Genomic DNA, 21,551 nt, shown 5'->3' with positions numbered 1-21,551 from the left:
CGGTGTCCCAATTAGGTTCTAAAGACGTTGTGGTCGGTGTTGATGTTGACATTGACGTCGGTCGGCGAGTCGGAGCTCCCCAAAGGCGGACAAAACATTGAATGTGTCCGCCTGCGTGGCCCTTCCAACCATCTTCAACGTTCAACTTCCCCTCCCCCTTTGGATCATTTTTCGATGTCCTAAATATGATGAGATGCAGCCTGCAGTCTTTGTATCAATTTGACGTCCGACATTGGCACCATGAGCCTTGATCCAAGTGCCTTTCCGAGGTCGAATTCCCCCGCAAGCTCCGAGAGCTCCTTGACGCGCACGCGCTTACAGGGAAAGGAAGGTTGGCATTTCCTACCAGAAGACTATGATGTAGCGCAATATTTATCTGATATTGTCATTAAACTCTAGGATCCCTCAAGAAGGACAAAAACTATCGCCGCTATGCATCAAGTGTCGAACGAGCGCTATCATTATTCGACAACGCCCTCCAAGAATGGGCCGACTACATCTCTTTCCTGAGTCGCCTGTTGAAGGTGAGGCATGAGACCTACACAACTGTACTGTACTCGATGACTGACCATGGAATAGGCACTCCAAACACACCCGCCAGATCAACCTGTTGTACCCCATAAGGTGCTAGTTTCGAAGCGACTTGCGCAATGCTTGAATCCGGCATTACCGTCCGGAGTCCACCAAAAGGCTCTCGAAGTATATACCTACATATTTGGGCTGATTAAGGTATGTGCCGCGGAAGATTGAATCATGAAAGCATTGTTGACTAACTGTCGGGATGTCTATCTTAGCTTGAGGGACTGTCGCACGACCTGCCTTTGTACTTGCCTGGTCTTGCGCCAACCCTGACTTTTGCCTCGCTCACCGTTCGTCCGCTTTTTCTGTCATTAGTGGAGGGCTACATTGTCGATTTGGAACCATGGGCCATTCGACCAGCCCTGAAAGCAATTCTCTTGGCCTTGCTCCCTGGCCTGGAAGAGGAGACAAGTGACGATTTCGAGCCGACGCTGCGAATCATCAACAAGCTTCGTGAAGTCGGTGGGCGGCTTGAGACTCAAAAAACATCCGAAACCGGGGCTTCTGGGCAGTACTTTTGGCAATGTCTGTTCCTCGCATCGATTACGAATCCGAGCCGACGACTTGGTGTCCTGGCCTATTTAAACCGCTACCTACCTAAATTGGGCACTGCGAGCCGTCGTCAGAGCACGGCCGATGCTAGCGGTGCTAGCGATATACCTCCCGAGATGCTAGCAGCAGCTGACTCCGTCATACTCCCGGAGCCAGGCTTGTTGATCCGTTGTTTTGCATCAGGTTTGTCCGATGAACAACTCCTGGTCCAGCGAAATTTTCTCGATCTTCTTGTAACTCATTTACCATTGAATTCCCCGATCTTACAGTCTCGAATCACGGCCCGTGACCTCGAAACTTTGATCGTCGCTGCAGTGGGTGTGGTTACTCGAAGGGATATGGGGCTAAACCGCCGACTCTGGGCATGGTTCCTTGGCCCTGAGCCTACAAGTGACCGTGAGCGTTCATCTGTCGATGGCCAGAAGGGCTCGGAGATAAGCCACGTTTCCGACGCTAAGGAGCTTTCACAGTCTCAATATTTCAGTCACGTGGGGCTGCAGCCATTGGTAAATGGTCTTCTCAAGATGATAAAAAATGGGTCTCAGGTTCCTTCTGAGAGGACGAAGCCCTTCCGTATCGCTCTGTCCTTGATGGACCGCTGGGAAATCGGGGGTTATATCGTGCCTGCAGTATTTCTTCCCACGATTCGCAGTGTTCAGACATTCGAAAACGAAGCCCCCAGGAACCAATTCGAGGAAGTGTTCCGCAGCGCTAGTGCCTTTTTTGATGGCGTGGAAAGTAGTGTCATCTTCTCGGAGCTCTTGGGCTTGGTTGATTTCCGCTCGAACGATGTGGAGCGTGACCCCGACCAAGTCTTGCGAAACCTTGATCTAGCTCGGTTTATCATTGATAATTTCAATGTGCGAGAAGAAGACATGCTTCAGATACACGTTCCTTTGTTAACGCTGTCAGTGCTCGTTAGAATGCGGGAAATCTCTTTGCATATGCCCTCGCCGGGAGCCAGCATTGATAAGCAAGCCGTGTCGCTTGCGCTGAATGGTGTGCTGAAGTCATTGATTCCACTACTCACCGAGAGAGTATTCTCCAGAAAGACAGGCCATGAGAAATCCGCTGCTGATACCAAGACTCGAAATCATGACATTTTGAAAAAAATCCATAGCTTCTATGAGAGCAGCAAACACAGTCTCGATCTACCTCCTCTCCCATTTGCCCCGAAGCAGATCAGTGAGATGATCATACGCGAAGCTCATGATTTATCTGTTGAAGCCCTCGAAAGCGACGATAACACATCATGCCTCCACGACAAAGTCGACATCCTTGTAAAATTGCTTATGAAGCTGCCAAAGTCGCGTGTGCTCCGCGATAGGCGGCTCTACGGGGCACTGTCTCGAAAATTAAGCGACAAGAACAATACTCCGACCACTGCCGCTTTCGCAGTCATCTCTACCGTTGCTTCTGCACTGACGAACTTGTTCTTCATTCATAGCCTTGGCTTCTACGTCAGCTATGAGGATGCCTGTGGTCTAATCCCCAGCTTAGTCGAACAAATCTGGCAATACTTATCGCCGTTGAGTCCGAAATTCCATGTTGAGGCCGTACGGTGCTTATGGTCACTCCACTCGATTTCTTGGGTTGATCATCTTGTCGAGGCATCGATTACCTCTTTATTGATCAATTCATCAACTACTGCCACATACCATCTCTCATCAGAGGACCAAGCCGAGAGATTCTATGTACTATGGAATCATAGCCATCATGGCACTCACGAACAGCCTCCAAAGCAAGTTCTTGATGTTGGGGGAACATCATTCTCTTACCAGTGTTCGATGCTCGAACGTCCGCTGTTCATTGTCCTCGACCTTCTATCCCAAGAACCTGGAGATGTGTCTCGGAATGTTCAACAGTGGCTCCAAGACCTTAATTCCATTCATAGGTGCGTCACCTTCATGCACGATTCGGGCTTAACATCACTAACCGGGTCTTAGAATTTTCCATGTCGTCAGTTTGAAACTCGAGGAGTTGTTTGACCATGATACGTCCGGTGCAGGCACCGAGCAAGACCAGTCAATCTCCCTGGATGATTACAAAGAGTGCACCTATCTGCTGAGAACAGCTTCAAACATCATCTCGTCACTTTCCCACAGCGGATGGATTACACTTCTTACCCATACATTGGGCCAGACTGAGAAGCGTCCAGATGCGCCCAAGTCTGAAGGTAAGTCATCTTTCCAACGAATGAAGAATTTTCATTAATTCATGATTTTGAAACAGACAATGCAAATGTGAAGAGTTTTCATGCGACAATATTTGAGGCCTGTCACAGAATAATCAGCGACCGAGTGTTATCATCAGTAGAGTGCAACCTAGAGGGAGAGCGATTGCAAAGAGAAGCTCTTCATCTCATGCGACAACTCCTTCTGGGGCCTGGTGCAGAGGACCTGGTGGAATCCGGCATTGACGACTTCTTGGTGGATCGACTTCTGATAGCATCGGATGAAGGCAGCAGTATTGCAGTGCAAAGCGCACTCATCGATGCACTCCTTGCAGCTCTGAAGGTTCGGTTTGCCCAGGTATATGCACCCGTACCACCCCCTAGGCCGAAGCATCAACGAGCCGGCTCTCGTGAGCGTTTGACCAGCCCTTCAATCTTATCTTTCACAAGTGAGAAGGCAGACAGACGCCAGTCCTTGCCTCAAATCCCTCGCCCCCCCGAGCGACTTCTGGACTGTCTGCTCAAAGGCATTAGCTCAACAAAATCCCACGAAATCGTGGACAAGTGGATTGGACTCCTTTGCGAGGTGCTTCCACTTTACTCGGCATCGCTTTTCCAAATTCTTCTCATGTTGGTGGAATGTTTCTGTAGAGAGATCAAAGCATCTTTTGGAAGACTTCAGCTCGCATTCCAACAAACGGAAGACTGGCCGCAAGACCGATCCGAACAAGTTACTATTGCTTTACTCACTGGTCTTGAAACATGCATCGCCAACGCCCATGAACGCCTCCTTGTAGAGGAATCCAACGTTCCAGCTGCTAAGAGTCCAGATCAACCTCAAGGCTTTTTCGGGAACATGGTGTCTGGCGTGTTCAACTCGGAAACCAACCAAGGGCGTTCCAATACCGCCAATGATCGGCTGACTGTTCTTCTCTGCTTCCAAGATGCCGTTCGCCTTTGTTTCTCGATTTGGGCATGGGGTGCGGGAGATCGAAGTGACTCTCCAGATGTCGAGTCAATCGCATCTTTCCAGTACACGTCCTTGCGAATGAGAAACCGATCAAGGCGGATTTTAGAGCACCTTTTCACTGCCGAAGCGCTTGAATGTCTTGAGACGCTGGTTGAATTGTGGACCAAATCTGACACGGATACTGCAGCGCTTATCTTCAACCTTCTGCATACTCTTGACGGCTCAAGTCCGAAGATCACTATTCCTGCCGTATTCAATGCGATTTACACACGAACAAACCCTAACGCATTGGACAACCACCGCAAGTCATCTTTAACCACCAGTCTGTCTGAGTCGGAATTAGCGAGTTTCCTGGTTGCCTATGCTCGCTCTTTGGATGACGATGTTCTTGACGAAATCTGGGCCGATTGTACAATATTCCTACGTGATGTACTCAGCAATCCTTTTCCTCATCGCCAAATTCTGCCGCGACTTATTGAATTCGCCGCTATCCTGGGTGCGAAGTTGGAGAACACGACATTCGGTGAAGACCGTCGCATGCGCAAGGAGCTTGGGGTTCGTCATCCACCCCTGACCCCAATATTGAGTTTTGTTTACTGACTATTTTTCTACAGGATGTCGTTCTTCGTCTTCTTACTGCTGTCTTCGCTAGCAAACCATTAGGTCTCAACCAGGATGCTGGTCTCCTAGCGAGATCTTCTCTCGACTATGATCGTACAGCGGTGTCCCACACTGGACCTGATGATATGTTGAGCATTCTTGCTGCCTCCATGCCGTCCTTCATCACAACTCTGGGTGACTCTGATCGTATCAACACAGCCATCAATAGTGTGTCAACCAATGTTGTCGGTCCTCTGATTCGCTCTCGACTATTCCCCAACAACCTCAATCGCAATGTCATGGTCCTATTGCAGCAAATGGCCAAAGTTCCTGCAGCGGCAAAAGTATGGAAGAAGGACATTGCTGATGCGTTCAATGATCCACGCTTCTTTGGGTTGCAGGTGGATCTAATCAAAGACAATTGGATGGATCTGCTACGACAGTGGGCCATCGCAGATAAGGACCGCTTGGGAGAGCTCCTGGGTCGTCTTCCGCCGCCCAGCGCAGCCGGGATCATGTTCGGCGTGGGGGCTTCTGCAGCACGATTAGAAGCAGATCGTCGGGCGCAACTCAATCTGCGTCGCATTGCGGTTCTCCTTCTATCTGCCAATACCGATTACTTCGTGGGCGAATTGCCAGGCTTGCTTCAGAAGCTGGAAGATCTTCTCGCGGCTACCAGCTCCTCTTCCCCATCCTCTGCAACACGGGCAGAGATTTTCATGGTTCTCCGTGCCCTCGTTCTCAAAACGTCTGCTTCTACTATGGCGCCCTTCTGGCCTCTGATCAATGCAGAGCTACAAGAAGCTCTTTCTGCTGTTCCACGAGGCCTGCAATCAGAGGTTTACAGCCCTTACTCCCTACTCCAGGCATGCAAGCTCCTTGACACGCTTCTCGTCATCGCCCCAGACGACTTTCAGCTCTTGGAATGGCTATTTGTAACCGACACCATCGATGCAGTCTACCCGCCTAATCGTTGGGAGCCGATTGCTCTCGCTGACGAGGTATCCCAAAGCTTTGGAGCACGAAATTCGCTCACACCAACGGTTTCTCACGAGCCCACGGAGTCCGTGGCACGCGGTGGTCTTAAGCGGCCATGGCTTATCTCAGACTACATTCGAGAGACGGCCAAGGACGAGATTGTCGAGCGGGTTCTGCGACCATTCTTTGACCGACTAAGTATCTACGTATTCGAGAGTACGTACAGCATGGAAGGTGCCGATCTAAGTGTATGCCGGGATGATCTGTTGGAGGATCTGTTCAATGAGAGCACGATGGCAAACTGAGTTCCATAGGCTGTTTGTTTTATCATCCATTATGTAAAATCGGATTAGCCCATAGCGATCATTTCTATCGAAAGTTTGCATGTCATAGCGGAATTTTTATTAACTACCATATAAGTTTTCATTCTGCAAATAACAGGTATAGACTATAGTACCGAGTTCCGACGCCGCCCGGGCCACCGTCCGGCAACGTCACCGGGTCTCTTTCACTTGCCTCACCAAACAACTTAACTTGTAAGAACATTTCCATATTTTTCGATATCATTTATTGATGAAACGGATCTTTCAATCATGACTGTACGCTCGAAGATTTTCTTGCCGCTACGTGGACGCGTCGTCTCCCGACCATTCTCCGTGTCCCGTCCCCGCTGGGAGGCCGCGCCACTGCCTACAAGCAAGCCCGTTGGTGCTTTCCGTGGAGGGTAAGTCTTGAAATGTCATCGTCAGATACAGTTCTCTACTTCCAGACCTTATTTGAGATCTGATTTACTAAAATTGTGCAGAGTCTTCGGTTTCCTATCTGGCGCTGTTGTTGCCGGCGCGTCGGTATACTACTACATCCTAGGGGATTACCGAGTCGCGAATGAGATGTTGACGGATGACATTTCGGTATGTTAACATCGTTATCAGGTTATTATGGTTTTCTTGGACTAACTGTCTCGCGCTTTCCCCGTTCCTGGGGAGAGCTCTCTTGCGACGCAGGCACTTCAGTCCGCTACACTCAAACTCCAGTCTTACATTAATGAGCTGGAGTCTAAAGTCAACCAGCTTCACAAGAAGTAAACGTTGAATTGTTTACTGTATCTCAACTATGTACTTTCTGTCTCACATTGGTGTTAGTGGTGTCTTTCTGCATTTGGTTTTGCACAAATATCAATTTGACCCGACATTCCTGCCTATGAAATAATATATTTATTTCAAGTTGCATCATAAGACTCAAATCCAAGAAACAATCAATCCAGGCCTTTACAATAGACCGTTTAATTGACCATAAAACCCAAGAACCATATTTGATAAAGACCGCTGCAAACACACCAAACGCCTTATCAACCCATCAACTTTCACATCTTCAACTCCTCCTCTTTCCTCAACACCTACGAACAAAACCAAGAAAGACAAAGAATAAAACAATGTTCCGCGTCGAACTCCTCCAACACAAAGGCGCAGCGCCAGCCCCAGGCTGGAGCTACGTCGCCGACCGACCCTTCAACCCAGCCCAAGCCGCCATGGCCCCAACACTAAGCCGCAAGCGCGGAATCCGCGACGCCGGTAAAGGCGGCGACATGTCCTCACGACGAGCGAACGCCATAGTCCGCCACCTAGCCGAGCTAGATCGCGAAAACCAGCGCGACGTAGCGATCCCCGTCCCGGTGAAACAAGCCAAAGAAGCCGGAGCACGCGGCACACGCGCGAAGACAACATCCAACGTGCGTCGAATCCTACAATCCCAAAAGACATTCCGGAATCATCTCGACGACGAGGAAGCAGCGATTCAAAACAGTGCGGCCAGTGGTATCGGGACAGGGGCTGGAAATGCAGGCGCAGCGGCTGTGATGGCGAAGGGGAGTAAAGCTGCAACTGCTGCTGCGGCGAGGAGGAGCTCAACGCCTGTTGTGGCGGGCTCTGTGGCTGCGAAGAGAAAATTGGCTTCGGCTGTTGGGACGGCTGCTTCTACGCCTACGCCTGCGCCTTCGGGCCCTGGGACGCCTGCTACAATTGTGGAGGATGTGGAAGTGGAGGAGGAGAAGAGGCCGAAGCTTTTGAAGACAGAGCATGATAATGATCCTCTCTTGCGCTCTTACGCGCCGAGTATGCCTTCTGATCGCATTATTCAGCTTCTACTGGCTGAGCCGCCTTTGTCTTATAATGCGTCGCGGGTGGGCCCGCCGATGTCGTCTCAGTCGTCGCGGCATTTCTGCTGTATGTGTGGGTATTGGGGGAAGATTCGGTGCAAGAGCTGTCATCTGCGGACTTGTGGGTTAGATTGTTACCGGGTACATGAGGATTCGAGGTGTGGTGCGTTCTTCTAGAACCGCCGATGCGTGTGTTGGGCTGTATACTATTCAGAAGGGGGCTTGTTCATCCCCTTTCTCTTCTAACGACTGTATGAATCTAATGGAAACCTGTATCATACCATATTATCAATCATTCAATTAATTTTCCCATTCTTAAGAGGAGTTGGAATTGTCATCGGTATATTCCGTACTTTGAACATGATCAACATTTCAAGTTGATGCCCATTCGCAGTTCGTCTTCGCGAATCTCAAACATAACTTGAATCCCGACAAATAACACCGCGCAGCACGAAATCATGTATGCCACTCCAGAATATGACCCCGTGAGGCTAGCCAATAAGTCCTTGAGCCCATCCAGGCCGAGCGCAAAGCCAACGAGATTCGCAATCATCATCATGAGGACGTTACCCACAGACCCAATGCCAGTGAGCCACCGGTAAGCGGTGGGATGCGAACGCCAGCGTCGAGCAGGGAAGAGCATACCGCCCAGGACTTCAGGTAGAACGAAGAGTGTGATGAGCCAACCCCACATGAGCAGACGAAGGTTAATATCGTGCCACAAGGCCACGAATGTAAATACCATCAAAAAATTTCGGATCTGCAAGAATTTGCTCCAGAAACCAGATGATGCAGGCGAGTTCTGCTTTGTACCAGCTGGGCCTCGGCTACTGCCACCTCCACCCAATGGGATGTAGATATAGCGCACAATCCAGCGGTTGTAAGAACGGTGCCAGCCACGCCAGAAGGCGAAAGCAGAATAGTTGTTAGACATGCAGCGAACCATGTTCTCTGGAGGATCAATTCCATCAATCAGAGCCCAGAGGCGGAAAAATCGCCACGGGATAAGCAATTTAAGCCAGATGATATGCAGGTTGAAGAAAGCAAGCATGCTTAGCTGTCCTGGGGTGAAGAGTGACCAATCTGGTGATGCTTTGGAGATGGCCACCGCGTAAATGTAATGGAGGATCAACTCCATACACATTAGAGTCAAAAAGAAGCGGATGCCGTAGAGGATGGTGCGGGTTCGTGTCCGCGAGAGAGGTGTGTATCGCTGCTGGGAGACATAGTCGTTGAAGGTCAAGATGGGGCCGGCCAGGTACAATGGTGAGTAGAGCACGTAGGCGATATAGTTGCGCCCACTGAAGGCGGCCCGTTCTGCGGGTATTTTGACACGCTCTCGGTCAGAAAGAGCCGCGGGGTCGAGTTGCTTCTTCTTGTGGAATTCGGTCAGTTCTATATCCAGGCGAGAAATTGGAAGTTTGGAACCAAACACGGTAGGAGAACATACTTCAATAGGGCTCGCGGAAAGATAGTCCAGGCTCCAGTAATAATCCATGTTGAAACTAATCAGACGCAACACTGTGACTTTGAAGAGGACCTCCCACCGGGGCATAATGCCTCCGAAGTTGTCAAGTGTTTGCGCCCATTGGACCAGCAAGGATCCTTTATCTCCCGATGCGCCAGATCCCGGAGTCAAGAACATGGCAATCTTTTCTAACGGGTATCCTTCACATAGCTCATTGGCAAACAGAATGCAGATATTGAACGTCCATGTTGCAGCCGGAATGTAAGATCGAGGGAGATTCTTGCTGATGCGATAATTAATGAGTAGAACGGAGAGCACCTTGATCGCAGAAACTCCATGAAGGGCCGTGATAAAGATAAGACCAAACACGAAGTCAAAGCGCATCCGCTGTTCGAGCTGTGCATCTCCTGCAGCCGCCGTGGACGAGCTGGAGGGTTTTGTTGTGGTACTCGTGCGTGAGCACGAGCTATAGATCCGGCGGACCAGCGGATGTGCAATGAGAAGCAAAACTAAGTATGGAATGTTGTCACGAAAACTGGCGTATTGTGAATCGGAGTTGTCCTGTGTCATTCGGGCACGGTCAGCCGTGTCTGTTTTTAAGGTCGATTAAAAGCATTCTATGAGACAAAAGACTCACGACTAAACGGCCAGGGATCCATCCCGGGGATAGGAGGTCTGAGTAGGTAGGGTAAATCGGGTGGCTTTCTATAACATTTGAAGATCCTCGTCAGCGTCTCAACGCCACTCCAGCGTTTCGGGGACCACTCACCCTTAGAAGCATCCACCACGGTTTTGAACATCAGAGGAACGAGGGTAATGAAGAAAAGATAGTAAATGAAGAATTCCGGCGTACGCCAGAGCGGAGCGCGAGCATTTTGGGCAATTGCTTGAGCGCGGGCATCTTTGGCGGAGCCAGGTCGCGTGTCGGGCGTAGCGGAGGAGGTAAAGCGAGTGTCAAGGGTGTCGAGCGAGTAAATCCGCCGCAGCCAGGAGAAAGGAGAAGTCATTTTGATCGCAGTAGCATGGCGCAGGTGAAGCGCTGAAGTGTCCAATGTTTACTCAGGGGGCCGAGGTTGACGTTCCAAATCCAATGGCGATCACGCGCCCAATCAGCGCCCGTTAATTATCATGATCTATATCACAAGCTCAACAATAGGAAGTCTAGTTAGTGCGGCATTTAAGTGATGCAAATATATGGCTTTCTATTGGTTTCTTACTGTCTCAGCAAATAATAAAATTCATAGCAGATACTATAGGTACAAGCAGTCATATCAGAGCTATGTTCCTGCTATAGTACACACTCAGTTGGTACTTGTAGGCTGTTTAATGGAGATAAATTCTGCATCAAAATAATCATAGATATAAGTAGCTCATCCCACATTGGAGATCAAATAATTGAGTCATGCTTCACCATCAATTCAATACCTGAGGTTGGTTCGGACTTCGCCACGGTGATCGTCGTCTTCTTTCCGCCAAATTTTTCGGGGGTAAACTTGGTGAAAACCTCCAGCATGTTGTAAGAAACCAGGATAGTCATTGGTGTGTCCATTGGAAATGCGGCCTGAGCATCTTCTTCATGCTCTTGAAACCTAAATCGAGGAGTCTTAAGGGGAACCAGAGCGACTAAGCATGCAGCGAGGATTATTAGCACTGAGGTTCCAAACAATAGAGAGACGGAGACAATCACAGGGCAATACCACTCCAGGGTGTTTTCATCAATCGCCTTCTTGCATACAGCTTGTGTATTCTCGCAGCTCAAACGCCAACTCAAAGTCTGCTCAGTCATATAGGAGTTCGTCACTGCCACGAATTCGTTACAGCTCGCTCCGACTGTATTTGAGCCCAGTTTAGAAAACCTCCGCAAAGTAGAATTCATTCTACTTGCCTCATCGTGGAATAGGAAACGTAAATGTATGTCAGCCTTGTGAGGTATATCGGATCCAGGGCCATTGGTGTAAAGTTCCCATACGATAGATGAGTAATAATTGGGCATTGAACTAATGTAGTGGCACATGTCATTGACGCCCGAATATGACAGGCCCTCACAGGTCCGCTGGGGTCTTTTCCCTCTCGGGATCTGTAGGCAAGTATAGGCCATGGAGAAATGCATTTTCTGATTCGATCATCATATCATACTTGGGTGACCTGGTAACAATTGCATTGGGTTGACATTCGTCTTGAAGCTCTTGATATAATATGTCAATTCAGGCGATCTATAACGATCTTAGAAATATAGACAAGTGATGAATTGTTCAGCCTCACCTTGCTCAGTCAGTGCGACAGCGGCTCGAGGTTCAGGGGCGCAGTCTCCATGCTGCTGGAAGATGTATGCCCCAAGCACTCTTTCAGAGAGCGCAACATCTGCCAGCAATAATAACGCGATAATGAGTAGTTGTAAACCCATGATGAAGTGACACGCTGGAAGCGACGTATAGATGAATGTGGAAATCTGACCTCTGGGAGCATTAATACATTTTTGAGGATATACAATACGTCAATGTTCCTCATAGAGTATGGGTAACTTTGTAAGTTCAAATCACTACAGCGGTTCTACATTGGGCGAGTATAATTAGATGAGGATTAGATCAGCAGCCCGCTGAGGTCATGAAATCGTCCTTCACCTCCATACAACAACCACTTCATATTCAACATGTCCTCCAAACGGGTAGGTGATCCTGAAATTATAAAATTCTGAATGAACTCACGGTGTTCATCGATGACTCTCATCACGGTATGGCTAACCAGCTACGCTAGGTTGCGTTCCAAGTTGAAGGCACTGTACAAGGTAAACACTTCAACACTTTCAACCCACCGGGCCAACTCTATCACTATGCATGCTCTGAATATCAGAATAGCTCTCTTACTGACTCATCGCTAGGTGTCGGCTTCCGGTAAGGCTTCGATCTCCCATGATCGATGACATCATATCACCTCCGCGACCAAATTTGACGTGTTCCAGTGCTTTTGCTCAGAAATGTGCTAGAGGCTTCGGGCTAATCGGCTGGACCAAGAACACCATCCATGGAAAAGTGTGTACCTTTGCGCTTTATCAAACAACCAGTCCTGAGTTCTAAATATTTGCACAGGTCGAAGGTGAAGTCCAGGGCGATGCAGAGACGATTGAGAAATTCATGCAGCAGATCGAGAAAGGACCTTCAATGGCACATGTTATCAAGTTAGAGACGCGTGAGATGGAACCTCTGGAGGGTGAATCTCATTTCGCGGTTAGGAAGACGTGAGCGTCTCAACTTGACTCCGAGTCTGATTATGGATGTCCCGACCTTTATAATGATTAACAAAGAGAGCATTCCAACATTATTATCATTCTTAAATTTTATGTTGGGTGTAATCTGATAGACCCACATCTACACTGTATTTTCCTTTCAATCTTCTCAAACTCCCTCCATTGATGTCCATGTTCGGCAAGGATCGGAAAAATTTGTGTACTCGTGACCTTACAAACAAGAAAATTCAGGCCCTCCAATTTCCAGTGACACCGGTGAAAATCCAGCGATATTTTCTCGGGATCGGTGACTCAAAAAAGCGAATGTATAGAGTCCGAGCTGAATTCGGGGCAAATCCCGACTCATCCCGAGGTCACCTGCCCGTGGCGAATTGTGATCATCAACATCAAAGACTGCCTACATGAATAATGGGAAGGGTAATTTGATTACTTCTTGTTCGAGGGTATTAAGTTAAATCTGCTATTGTATGATTTTGAGACTTAATCACTGTTGATGGAATAGAGCAAGTGTGGACAATAGGTGGGGCGGGACTGCATTATAAAATCTTTATATGGAGCCAATGAGCATTCCGTCATGTCAGCAACAGATCCTGATGTATACAACCTTTGGAACCCAGGCACAGCCGTGTTTCTGATGTTTATACATGTTCATCCTCTGGTCCGGGATTTGTTCGGGGATCGTTGAAATTCGGGATGCCAAACATATAAAAGGTTCAGATCTTCATAGTTGAGATCGTTCCAAATCATTCAGTGCAAATCAAAACTTCTATATTCTTACTCCTACTTTACCATCTCACTATGAATTCGGTTTCAGTATTATCAACTTCGTCCTTACGAACAGCCACACGACCACATACTTACATTCATCTGGTGGCGCGAAGTTATTCAGGGTTGACGGTCACCAAACGCGGCAGCTCCCATGATATACGCGGACAAACTTCTTCATTCACCTACACTCCCAGGCGCTCCATTTCCTCAACTCCACAGAACTCTAGCATCATCAACGACCTTCGAAAGCAAACCAATTTTACGACGAACCAGATCAAAGAGTTTTTTCCACCACCGCAAAACCGAGGGGTCAAGGAAGTGGAATCAGCATGGGCACATCCTGTGTGAGCTACCAACCCCCCGGGTGCTCACAACCTGACAGAAGTCTAATGTCCCTAGATATTCTGAATCCGAAATGAAAAATGTCGCAATTGCACACCGAAACGCCGCAAATTGGTCCGACTGGGTTGCTCTGGGCACTGTCCGCGTCTTTCGATGGGGCATGGACCTTGTAACAGGGTACAAGCACCCAGAACCCGGCGAGGAACTGGCTCCCAGATTCAAGATGACGGAGACAAAATGGATGCATCGGTTCATCTTCTTAGAGACTGTCGCTGGCGTTCCCGGGATGGTTGGGGGCATGCTCCGTCACCTGCGCAGTCTTCGACGCATGAAGAGAGATAATGGATGGTACGCATAACAGTACAACTCAGATTCACCATGATGTACTAACCACTTATTGGACTTAGGATCGAAACCCTTCTAGAAGAAGCCTTCAACGAACGCATGCACCTCTTGACATTCCTTAAACTTGCCGAGCCCGGATGGTTCATGCGGCTGATGGTTCTCGGCGCACAAGGCGTCTTTTTCAATGGATTCTTCATAGCTTACCTCCTATCCCCTCGCATATGCCACCGGTTCGTTGGATATTTGGAGGAAGAGGCGGTCATCACATACACTCGTGCCATCGAAGAACTTGAAACGGGCAAACTGCCGGAGTGGGAGACTCTTGAAGCGCCCCAAATCGCGGTGCAGTACTGGAAGATGCCGGAGGGTCAGCGCACCATGAAGGATTTACTGATGTATATTCGAGCCGACGAGGCCAAGCACCGCGAGGTCAACCATACACTTGGCAATTTGCAACAGGCGATCGATCCCAATCCCTACCAGACTCGGTACCGTGATCCGAGCCGGGAGCATCCGAGCAAGGGACTTTCAAATTTGAAGGGTACAGGCTGGGAGCGGGAAGACATTTTCTGATTTTTAGATGAAAAAGTGAGGGCATCTTTGTATCATTATCATTTTTTTTTAGCGCATGGCAAATCTCTCATCTCTTAATCCAATTAGAGGCACGGACGCGGACCGTTAAATGGAAATCCTTGGGACGCGGGGCCAAATAACATTGATCAAGCTAAACCTAACTTGGTAATTAGAAACCAAAAAAAAGAGAATGAGACGAATATGAATCTATAGTTTATAAACAAATGGATAAAGAAGATGAAAACTAGAATCTGAGTCAAGTACTATTGCATCTTTCAATGTCAATGTTATCAGTAAATGATACAATTTGTTCTTTCAATCAATAATCTGCCCCTTTAGCGTGCCCGTTGGGTTTTATTAGTTAAAGGCGGGAACCAACACCCCTTTTAAACCCAAAGGAGATTCTCGGCCGGCGATCGTTCACGTTTCATTAAACCTCCATTGCGGTCCTCAGTTCGGAGACGTGTCTACAGATCTGCGACTCGATGTTATCTTATGTGTTGTGATTATTCGTCCTAACTTATATCCGACATTCTTCATATCAAACACATCTCGCCGATCCCATCACATTGTGGACAACTGGTGCGACAAGAGTTTCAGTAACCCAATTCCGCCACAAGAATGGAGGAGCCACAGTTCATAGACCCTGAAGTGACATCGCCAACTATTCGGTCCTCATCACCTTCGCCTTCTATTCCTGCCACGCCGGCTATCTCTTCATACTCCTCCCCGGATCGCTCTTTCTCCTCCGTCTCCTCCCTCTCTGCCTCCTCCGCGACCTCTGCCGATGCTCGGTCTACCGTCTCAACTTCTTCCCGTCGCCATGGATACACTCGTGCGCTCGGTGCTGAGTTCGCCGAGTCAGCTCGGCACCGAGACAGTGTCATGAGCCTGGGCAGCATTGCTCATCTACAATACTACTTCGCTCGGACGGGTCTGCTGGACGGGAAGACGGGCCGAGGCAAGGAGTTTAAGAAAAAGAATAGCGAGAATGTGCCCCGGTTGTTGATCACCCCGAATCAGGCACATATAGACGATTTCGTCGCCAGTCCGTCTGATATAACCGAATCACCAGAGTTTGATCCCAATGAGGACGAGGAGGGGGAGTTTATGCTGCCACCTACCGTCAGCACGTACAGCATTAAAACACATCACATTCCGCCACCGCCGGACCTGATATCGTTACGCCGCGATCTACAGGTTGCGCTACAAAAAGCAGACAGTAATATTCAGGCGGTTGAAGAGGGGATCGACCCTCCTCCTCGCGAACCATTCCGTTCCAGTCTTTCTCCTAGTGATGTTCCGGAGACGGAGGACGACCCGTCGCGACAAATTCCGACACCACTGAATAAGGAAGAGGCACAGGGCATGGGTATCCTGGATGATGTGACTATGGCAATTCGTGCTGCCAAAATCTACTACACTACTCACCCGTACCCGGATCGGCTCGCATCTATCAAGAGTGAGCGGGAGATCCGAAAGGACCTCTTCCACGTTCTGGATGTGCTGAAGCGATGGGCAGCCCGGCATTTTGCCTGTGGATTGCGACCTGAAGAACGCGATATAATCCAGGGATGGATGGCCGGGATACGAACCATGTTAGTCAGGGAGAAAGCTCTAGAAGACCTCGAGGCCCAAGAACGAGAAAACTGGGACTGGGCCCAAGGCGACTGGACCGGACGAGAGCGGTCCCGAGAGGAATCTTTCCTCCGCAGCCTAATGCCTGAGGGTCATACCCTGCCAGAGTGGACACCGATTGAGGAAGATGCCAGCATCGAGAACCTCCCCACTCCGTTTCTGGATCGTTTCAGAGACGGTCGCATCCTAATCCAGTCACACAACATTGCCGTCAAAAAGTCCAAGCAACCTTTTGGCGAGATTAAGGCTTTCCATGAGGATATCGCGAAGCCATACCGACAAGCCGATAACCTACGCTACTGGATCAAAGCTGCAGAATTGCGCTGGGAGCTCCGGTTCCAAGTGGACGTGATGGGCGTGGTACAGAACAGCAGTATTTCAGCCTGGAGGGAGTTTGACGCCGCGATGCTAGCGTGGTGCAAAACAGTCCGCGAGCAACTGGTCCGAGATTGGCAAGCAGCCAATCCGGGGCGGCCGCCAAGTGCCGGATTGATTTAATGGGTGGTTGGATTGACAGTTGACGTAGATATGCCTCTCGGCTTTTTTACTATTTCGTGTTTGTTTTAACTCCTGGGCACTTGGCTAGATACCCCTGAATTGCCTCTGTCTACGGTGTTGGTTTCCTGTTTGACCTCCGAATCTCTTGGTTAATTTCGGAATCTGTTCAAATGTCGCATCTTTTTTTCCCGAAAGGGAATATTTCTTGGATATGTTGCATTGAAGGGCAAACATAATAATTGGGTATCTTTTCCTGTTTGCCTTTGTCTAGGTGAGAGGTTGTCTAAGTATGGTTGTTTAGCTCCAAGAGCCTATCCATTTTAAGGCCCTAGTGGACCTGGTGATCAGTTGAAAGGATTTAAACTCAACTGAATATATGTATAACATTTGAATCTAAGTATATGCGACCTCGATTTTCCCTATACTTATGTGTAATGAACCTTGGACAGTACAACCGTGGATATGGACGCTAGGAGCACATGGTCGTGGATCCTCCCCCTTGATAATGATTAATGATATACGTAATTCGTCTATTCATTAGGAAACCTTGGAATCATTGAAGCTTAGATCAAAACCATCTTTGTATTATCCATTTAAATATTTATTCATCTGAAAGACCTATCTAGCTACCTCTTAGAGACATTGGAAGCTTGTGAAATGATTTCATGGGGTGTGTCGATCCCTTGAATTACATGAAGGTAAATGATGCCCCATAGTAAAGTGGGTGCCGACCCAAGTACCCTGCACAGTACAACGACCTTTATCCCTCTTCTTGTCTCAAAGTGATTGCTGCCCAATTTATTGCTTATGACTCTTTTGAACTAAAAAAACACCTTACATCCTTCTTTTTATATGACTCTTGTCATGTAGCGCCTTCTTATCCTCAAATTTGATCTAATCCGCGACCGTGAGAAGGGGGCTTTCTCTCCCAAAATCTTGTCTCCCCCGACCGAACCAGAACGAAACATTCCATTGTTCATCCCTGCCTTTGAATCACCTTTCAAATTCGCCCCCCGGGCTTGCACCCATGCATGCCACAGTCATCGATCCACCTGCCGCGACTGACATCGCGTACCCCGTGTCCGTTCAGTCCGCATCTCCTCCCCCCGCGGAAGGCTCCCCCAATGAACACGGGCCCTCCCCTCTCCGCCGGTTGAAGTCCAAGTCGTCTCTGTGGAGTATTGGCAGCAGCAATCACGAAGACGAGCCTACTTCCGAACCATCCAGCGCCGAGAAAAGTAGTGGAAAGCAATCTATCTTTCGCCGCCTGTCTCCCGCCCTAGCGGCCCGAGTGAAGCTGCTCGACGGCAGTAACAAGGTGACCAGCGCACCCCGGAACGCCAACAACGTCGGTCGGATCCCTGAAGAACACCTCAATCAACTTGATAGCCTTCATAAAGACCTCTCGATCAAGGTTGAGAGGAAAGGCCAGACGTGGAATGGTGTGGCCTTCACATCCCCAGGTTCAGCAACGTCACAGTCAACAAAACGGAGCGCGTCGAATAGGCTCGAAGTACCCAACCAGGATTTTCTGCAGACACTCTCCGACACACGCGAGCAAGGGTTAGATTTCACCGACGCGGTTGTCGACGGCCTAGAATCGCCTGTTCTGGCCGTTGCTCATCCCCCGGCGACTACCCCAGACAAGACTTGCGCTCCGCCAACATCCATGTCTGTGGTGGAACCAGCTCCTGCGCCGCTGCGCGCTGACCCGGAACCTGAATCCCTGCCCGTTGATAAGGCTCAGGATAATCGGACTGACTTTGAGAAGTATGTTGACGATACCAAGCGGAGCGAGGAGCAAGCCGATTCCGCTCCCGAACCACCCCCGAAAGATGAAGCTCCTGCATCCCCCACATACGCCGTATCTTCATCCTCAAACACACAGTCATACTTTAATCCGAGGGACTTGCAGCGTGCTGAGTCTATCTACTCTTTCTCCCGCGCCTCTTTCAGCAACCAGCTATCTCAACTTACATCCATTCCCCTTCCCCAGCCAGGGGCCCTTCAGACAAGCATCGCAAACATTTCAACGGCTCTCGCCGCCGTTCGTGCGTTGAATGGTGCTGCAGAGCAGATTCAAATCTGGATCAGGAAGGCGTCCGATGTGCTCAGCGGCTTGGATGCTGAGGATGATGTTGAGTGGGCTGCAGCAGGTGGCCGCGAGGGACTGGAGGGGGTTGATAAGGCCATTACACGATTTGAGTCCTTGGTGAACGTATACGTGACAGCTATTGAGAAAGTACAGCTTCGAGCGGATATCGCCAATGTCGATTCCGAGAGCCTGAAAACAATCGTCAGCCAGATGGAGAGTATCCTGCATAACTGGGCACAAATAAAGAACAAGCTCAGAGGTGTAAAAGAACAGGTGGAGCTGGCGATGGAATGGGAAGAGCTTTGGTCCAATGTTTTGGGTGATGTGGGAATGGAGATCGAAAACCTCAGCGGCATGATCTTCGAGATGGAAGAGAAGAGGCATCAGGCTCTTTTGGATACGGGCGAGTCTACTGGAGGGCTTGATATTAACGAGCTTGAAACTATAGTGGAGGAATCCCCCATCAAGGGGCGTTCGCCTGCGACTAGTCGGCTAAGCATTGGACCGCTCCTGGCCGCGGCCTCGGGCACTCCTGTTATAAAGACACCTCAGGACGACTCAAGTCATTCCAATCTCATGGCTTTGTTTGCGCGGATGCAGCCCCTTCGAGCATCTTTGGATTTCTTGCCCATGAGACTCTCCATGTTCCAGTCTCGTGCCGAGAGAGTCCTTCCTAGTGCGTGTGAGGAACTTGATGAACGACGAAGTCGATTGGAAAAGAGTTATAAGGTGCTTGAGCAGGATGCGGAGGCCTTGCGAAAAGAGCTGGGTGAAGACAAGTGGATTATCGTTTTCCGCAACGCCGGTAGCCAAGCGCAGAAGATGTTTGATTCGGTCGAGCGCAGCATTTCCAAACTGCAGGAAGGCTTGGAGACAAACGCACAGCTCAACAATCCAGCAACGCTGACGAAGCGAATTGAAAACTATGAAGCGAAGAAGATGCACTACGTGCCCGCTATCGAACGTGTGGTTTCAATCATCCAGAAGGGAGTAAATGACCGCCTGACGGTTAATGGTGAAGTTTTGCGATTATTGTCTGATATGACATCGCGGACGAATGCTTTGAAGGCTAGCCTGAAGGTGATGGATGCGTCGCTTGAAGATGTGCAGATCTTCAAGGGCCAGCAATTACGGGATTCCATCTCTAGCATTATGACGATGGATAGCCCAGCCACGGGTAGTGCGGTCGATACACCTGGAAGCTCACCTGCATCTTCGGTGGTTCTTAACGGCGGCAGCGGCTATAAGAGTAGTTCGACACCCCTGGGCTCTAGTCGCCGTGAAAGCTCCGCTGGTACCACAGCTCGTTCAACCATGCCCAACGTCCGACGGTTCTCCGGCGTGCCACAACCGGTAACTGGCCGGAAATCTTCCATTCCCAAGCCGTCAGGACTCACGTCTCCAACACCAGGGAGGACAAATCCCGCTGTCACACCCACACCATCTGAAAGACGGATGTCTCGTGTTCCACAGCCATCTCCCATCCTCAATCGACCTAGGTGGAATGCCAGTACCAACACAAATGACCTAAATGTCGGCCACACTTACCCGCCTCTCAGCGCCATCACTCCTAATGGATATCGCAACTCTTCCGCCCCGGTGCGAACACCAAGGCCATCATCGACAGTCCCTTTCCGACGGGATATGTCTGCCTCGCCGGCACCCAGTCCTGGTCGGTCTATGAGCCGCTTGTCAGCCCGATTCGCATCCACGTCTCGGAGCCCCGTGCGCAACATGTCTCCTACACCCCTACGACCATCTTTGCTAGATCCACCTCCGTACAGCCGGCTTCATAGGCCGTCAAATGTCTCCACTTCCGGAACTGCAGGCATGGTGAACACCCCTCGAAGTCGGCAGAGTTTTGCTGGCGTGAGCTCTTCATTTAGTCGCAGCGTCTCACACAACCAAGGCGGAAATGAGAGCCCAACCAAACCCATGCGTCCTGGCACTTCACTGGGACATTCTACAAACCGAAGAATCAGTCTGCTTCCTTTACCAAAGCGGAACGAGAAGACGCCTGCACAACAGAAGTTGGAATCTCGGCCGCGCTGGAGAGGAGCCGGAGCAGGCGCATGATGATCCTCCTCGCTTTTTCCATATATCCTCTTACCTATCTCTTCTCCGATCGCCTCCCCTAGCAAATATTCTCTCCCCCTCCCTTTCTACCGACCTGTCTTATGGCTTGTTTTCTCCACCTCTGCATTGCGCCTTGTGCTTTTGGACTCAGTACCACGGTCTATTGAGTATGAAGAGCTGAACATGATATTGAAGGTTAGGTTTTGCGTGATATCCCCCTGTTGCATGGTATGGTTTGAGCGTTGGGTTTTCATTTTCCATCCGGCTTCTTGTTCTCTTCCACCGATGTGAATACTACCTATATCTTGTAGTTTTATACTTTTTTTTTTGTACGGAAATGGAACTTTGTTTTAGATTTCGTTTATACCTACTCTAGGGCTCTGTACCGTTGCCCGGTGAATATGCTAGTCAACACTGAAACCTGAAATTCAATTTATTAAATCACTTGTTTATACATTTCCCCATATTTCCAATATTCTGTTCAAAAAAGTAGTCCC

General features: G+C 49.3%; 9 protein-coding genes across 9 annotated transcripts; 7 read left to right on the top strand and 2 right to left on the bottom strand.

Annotated features, from left to right (window-relative positions):
- Positions 1–240: 240 nt before the first annotated feature.
- Positions 241–6,157, top strand: N7520_006522 (dopey family protein; the record flags this gene model as incomplete). Its single annotated transcript, XM_057140456.1, has 7 exons — positions 241–331; positions 400–524; positions 580–729; positions 795–3,025; positions 3,078–3,307; positions 3,364–4,829; positions 4,889–6,157. The coding sequence occupies 7 exons, from the start codon at positions 241–243 to the stop codon at positions 6,155–6,157; spliced, it is 5,562 nt and encodes a 1,853-aa protein (XP_056994462.1).
- Positions 6,158–6,445: 288 nt separating this feature from the next.
- Positions 6,446–6,937, top strand: N7520_006521 (uncharacterized protein; the record flags this gene model as incomplete). Its single annotated transcript, XM_057140455.1, has 3 exons — positions 6,446–6,576; positions 6,658–6,763; positions 6,839–6,937. The coding sequence occupies 3 exons, from the start codon at positions 6,446–6,448 to the stop codon at positions 6,935–6,937; spliced, it is 336 nt and encodes a 111-aa protein (XP_056994461.1).
- Positions 6,938–7,284: 347 nt separating this feature from the next.
- N7520_006520 (putative HIT finger domain protein) lies at positions 7,285–8,184 on the top strand (the record flags this gene model as incomplete). The annotated part of the gene is made up of 1 exon (XM_057140454.1): positions 7,285–8,184. One exon carries the CDS (start codon positions 7,285–7,287, stop codon positions 8,182–8,184), a length of 900 nt encoding a protein of 299 aa, XP_056994460.1.
- A 187-nt stretch (positions 8,185–8,371) lies between these two features.
- N7520_006519 (putative glycerol:H+ symporter (Gup1)) lies at positions 8,372–10,482 on the bottom strand (the record flags this gene model as incomplete). The annotated part of the gene is made up of 3 exons (XM_057140453.1): positions 8,372–10,036; positions 10,113–10,180; positions 10,245–10,482. The coding sequence occupies 3 exons, from the start codon at positions 10,480–10,482 to the stop codon at positions 8,372–8,374; spliced, it is 1,971 nt and encodes a 656-aa protein (XP_056994459.1).
- A 380-nt stretch (positions 10,483–10,862) lies between these two features.
- Positions 10,863–11,261, bottom strand: N7520_006518 (uncharacterized protein; the record flags this gene model as incomplete). The annotated part of the gene is made up of 1 exon (XM_057140452.1): positions 10,863–11,261. The coding sequence occupies one exon, from the start codon at positions 11,259–11,261 to the stop codon at positions 10,863–10,865; it is 399 nt and encodes a 132-aa protein (XP_056994458.1).
- An 864-nt stretch (positions 11,262–12,125) lies between these two features.
- N7520_006517 (acylphosphatase) lies at positions 12,126–12,714 on the top strand (the record flags this gene model as incomplete). Its single annotated transcript, XM_057140451.1, has 4 exons — positions 12,126–12,140; positions 12,230–12,366; positions 12,435–12,504; positions 12,562–12,714. The coding sequence occupies 4 exons, from the start codon at positions 12,126–12,128 to the stop codon at positions 12,712–12,714; spliced, it is 375 nt and encodes a 124-aa protein (XP_056994457.1).
- An 803-nt stretch (positions 12,715–13,517) lies between these two features.
- Positions 13,518–14,747, top strand: N7520_006516 (alternative oxidase; the record flags this gene model as incomplete). Its single annotated transcript, XM_057140450.1, has 3 exons — positions 13,518–13,831; positions 13,887–14,177; positions 14,237–14,747. The coding sequence occupies 3 exons, from the start codon at positions 13,518–13,520 to the stop codon at positions 14,745–14,747; spliced, it is 1,116 nt and encodes a 371-aa protein (XP_056994456.1).
- A 621-nt stretch (positions 14,748–15,368) lies between these two features.
- N7520_006515 (uncharacterized protein) lies at positions 15,369–16,883 on the top strand (the record flags this gene model as incomplete). The annotated part of the gene is made up of 1 exon (XM_057140449.1): positions 15,369–16,883. The coding sequence occupies one exon, from the start codon at positions 15,369–15,371 to the stop codon at positions 16,881–16,883; it is 1,515 nt and encodes a 504-aa protein (XP_056994455.1).
- A 1,027-nt stretch (positions 16,884–17,910) lies between these two features.
- Positions 17,911–21,054, top strand: N7520_006514 (KAR9 family protein; the record flags this gene model as incomplete). The annotated part of the gene is made up of 1 exon (XM_057140448.1): positions 17,911–21,054. One exon carries the CDS (start codon positions 17,911–17,913, stop codon positions 21,052–21,054), a length of 3,144 nt encoding a protein of 1,047 aa, XP_056994454.1.
- Between the last annotated feature and the right edge of the window lie 497 nt (positions 21,055–21,551).

The sequence above is a fragment of the Penicillium odoratum genome (assembly GCF_028828045.1).
Source record: "Penicillium odoratum strain IBT 22623 chromosome Unknown utg000005l_segment0_segment0, whole genome shotgun sequence".
Taxonomy (NCBI): domain Eukaryota; kingdom Fungi; phylum Ascomycota; class Eurotiomycetes; order Eurotiales; family Aspergillaceae; genus Penicillium; species Penicillium odoratum.
This window is presented reverse-complemented; position numbering and strand designations above follow the sequence as displayed.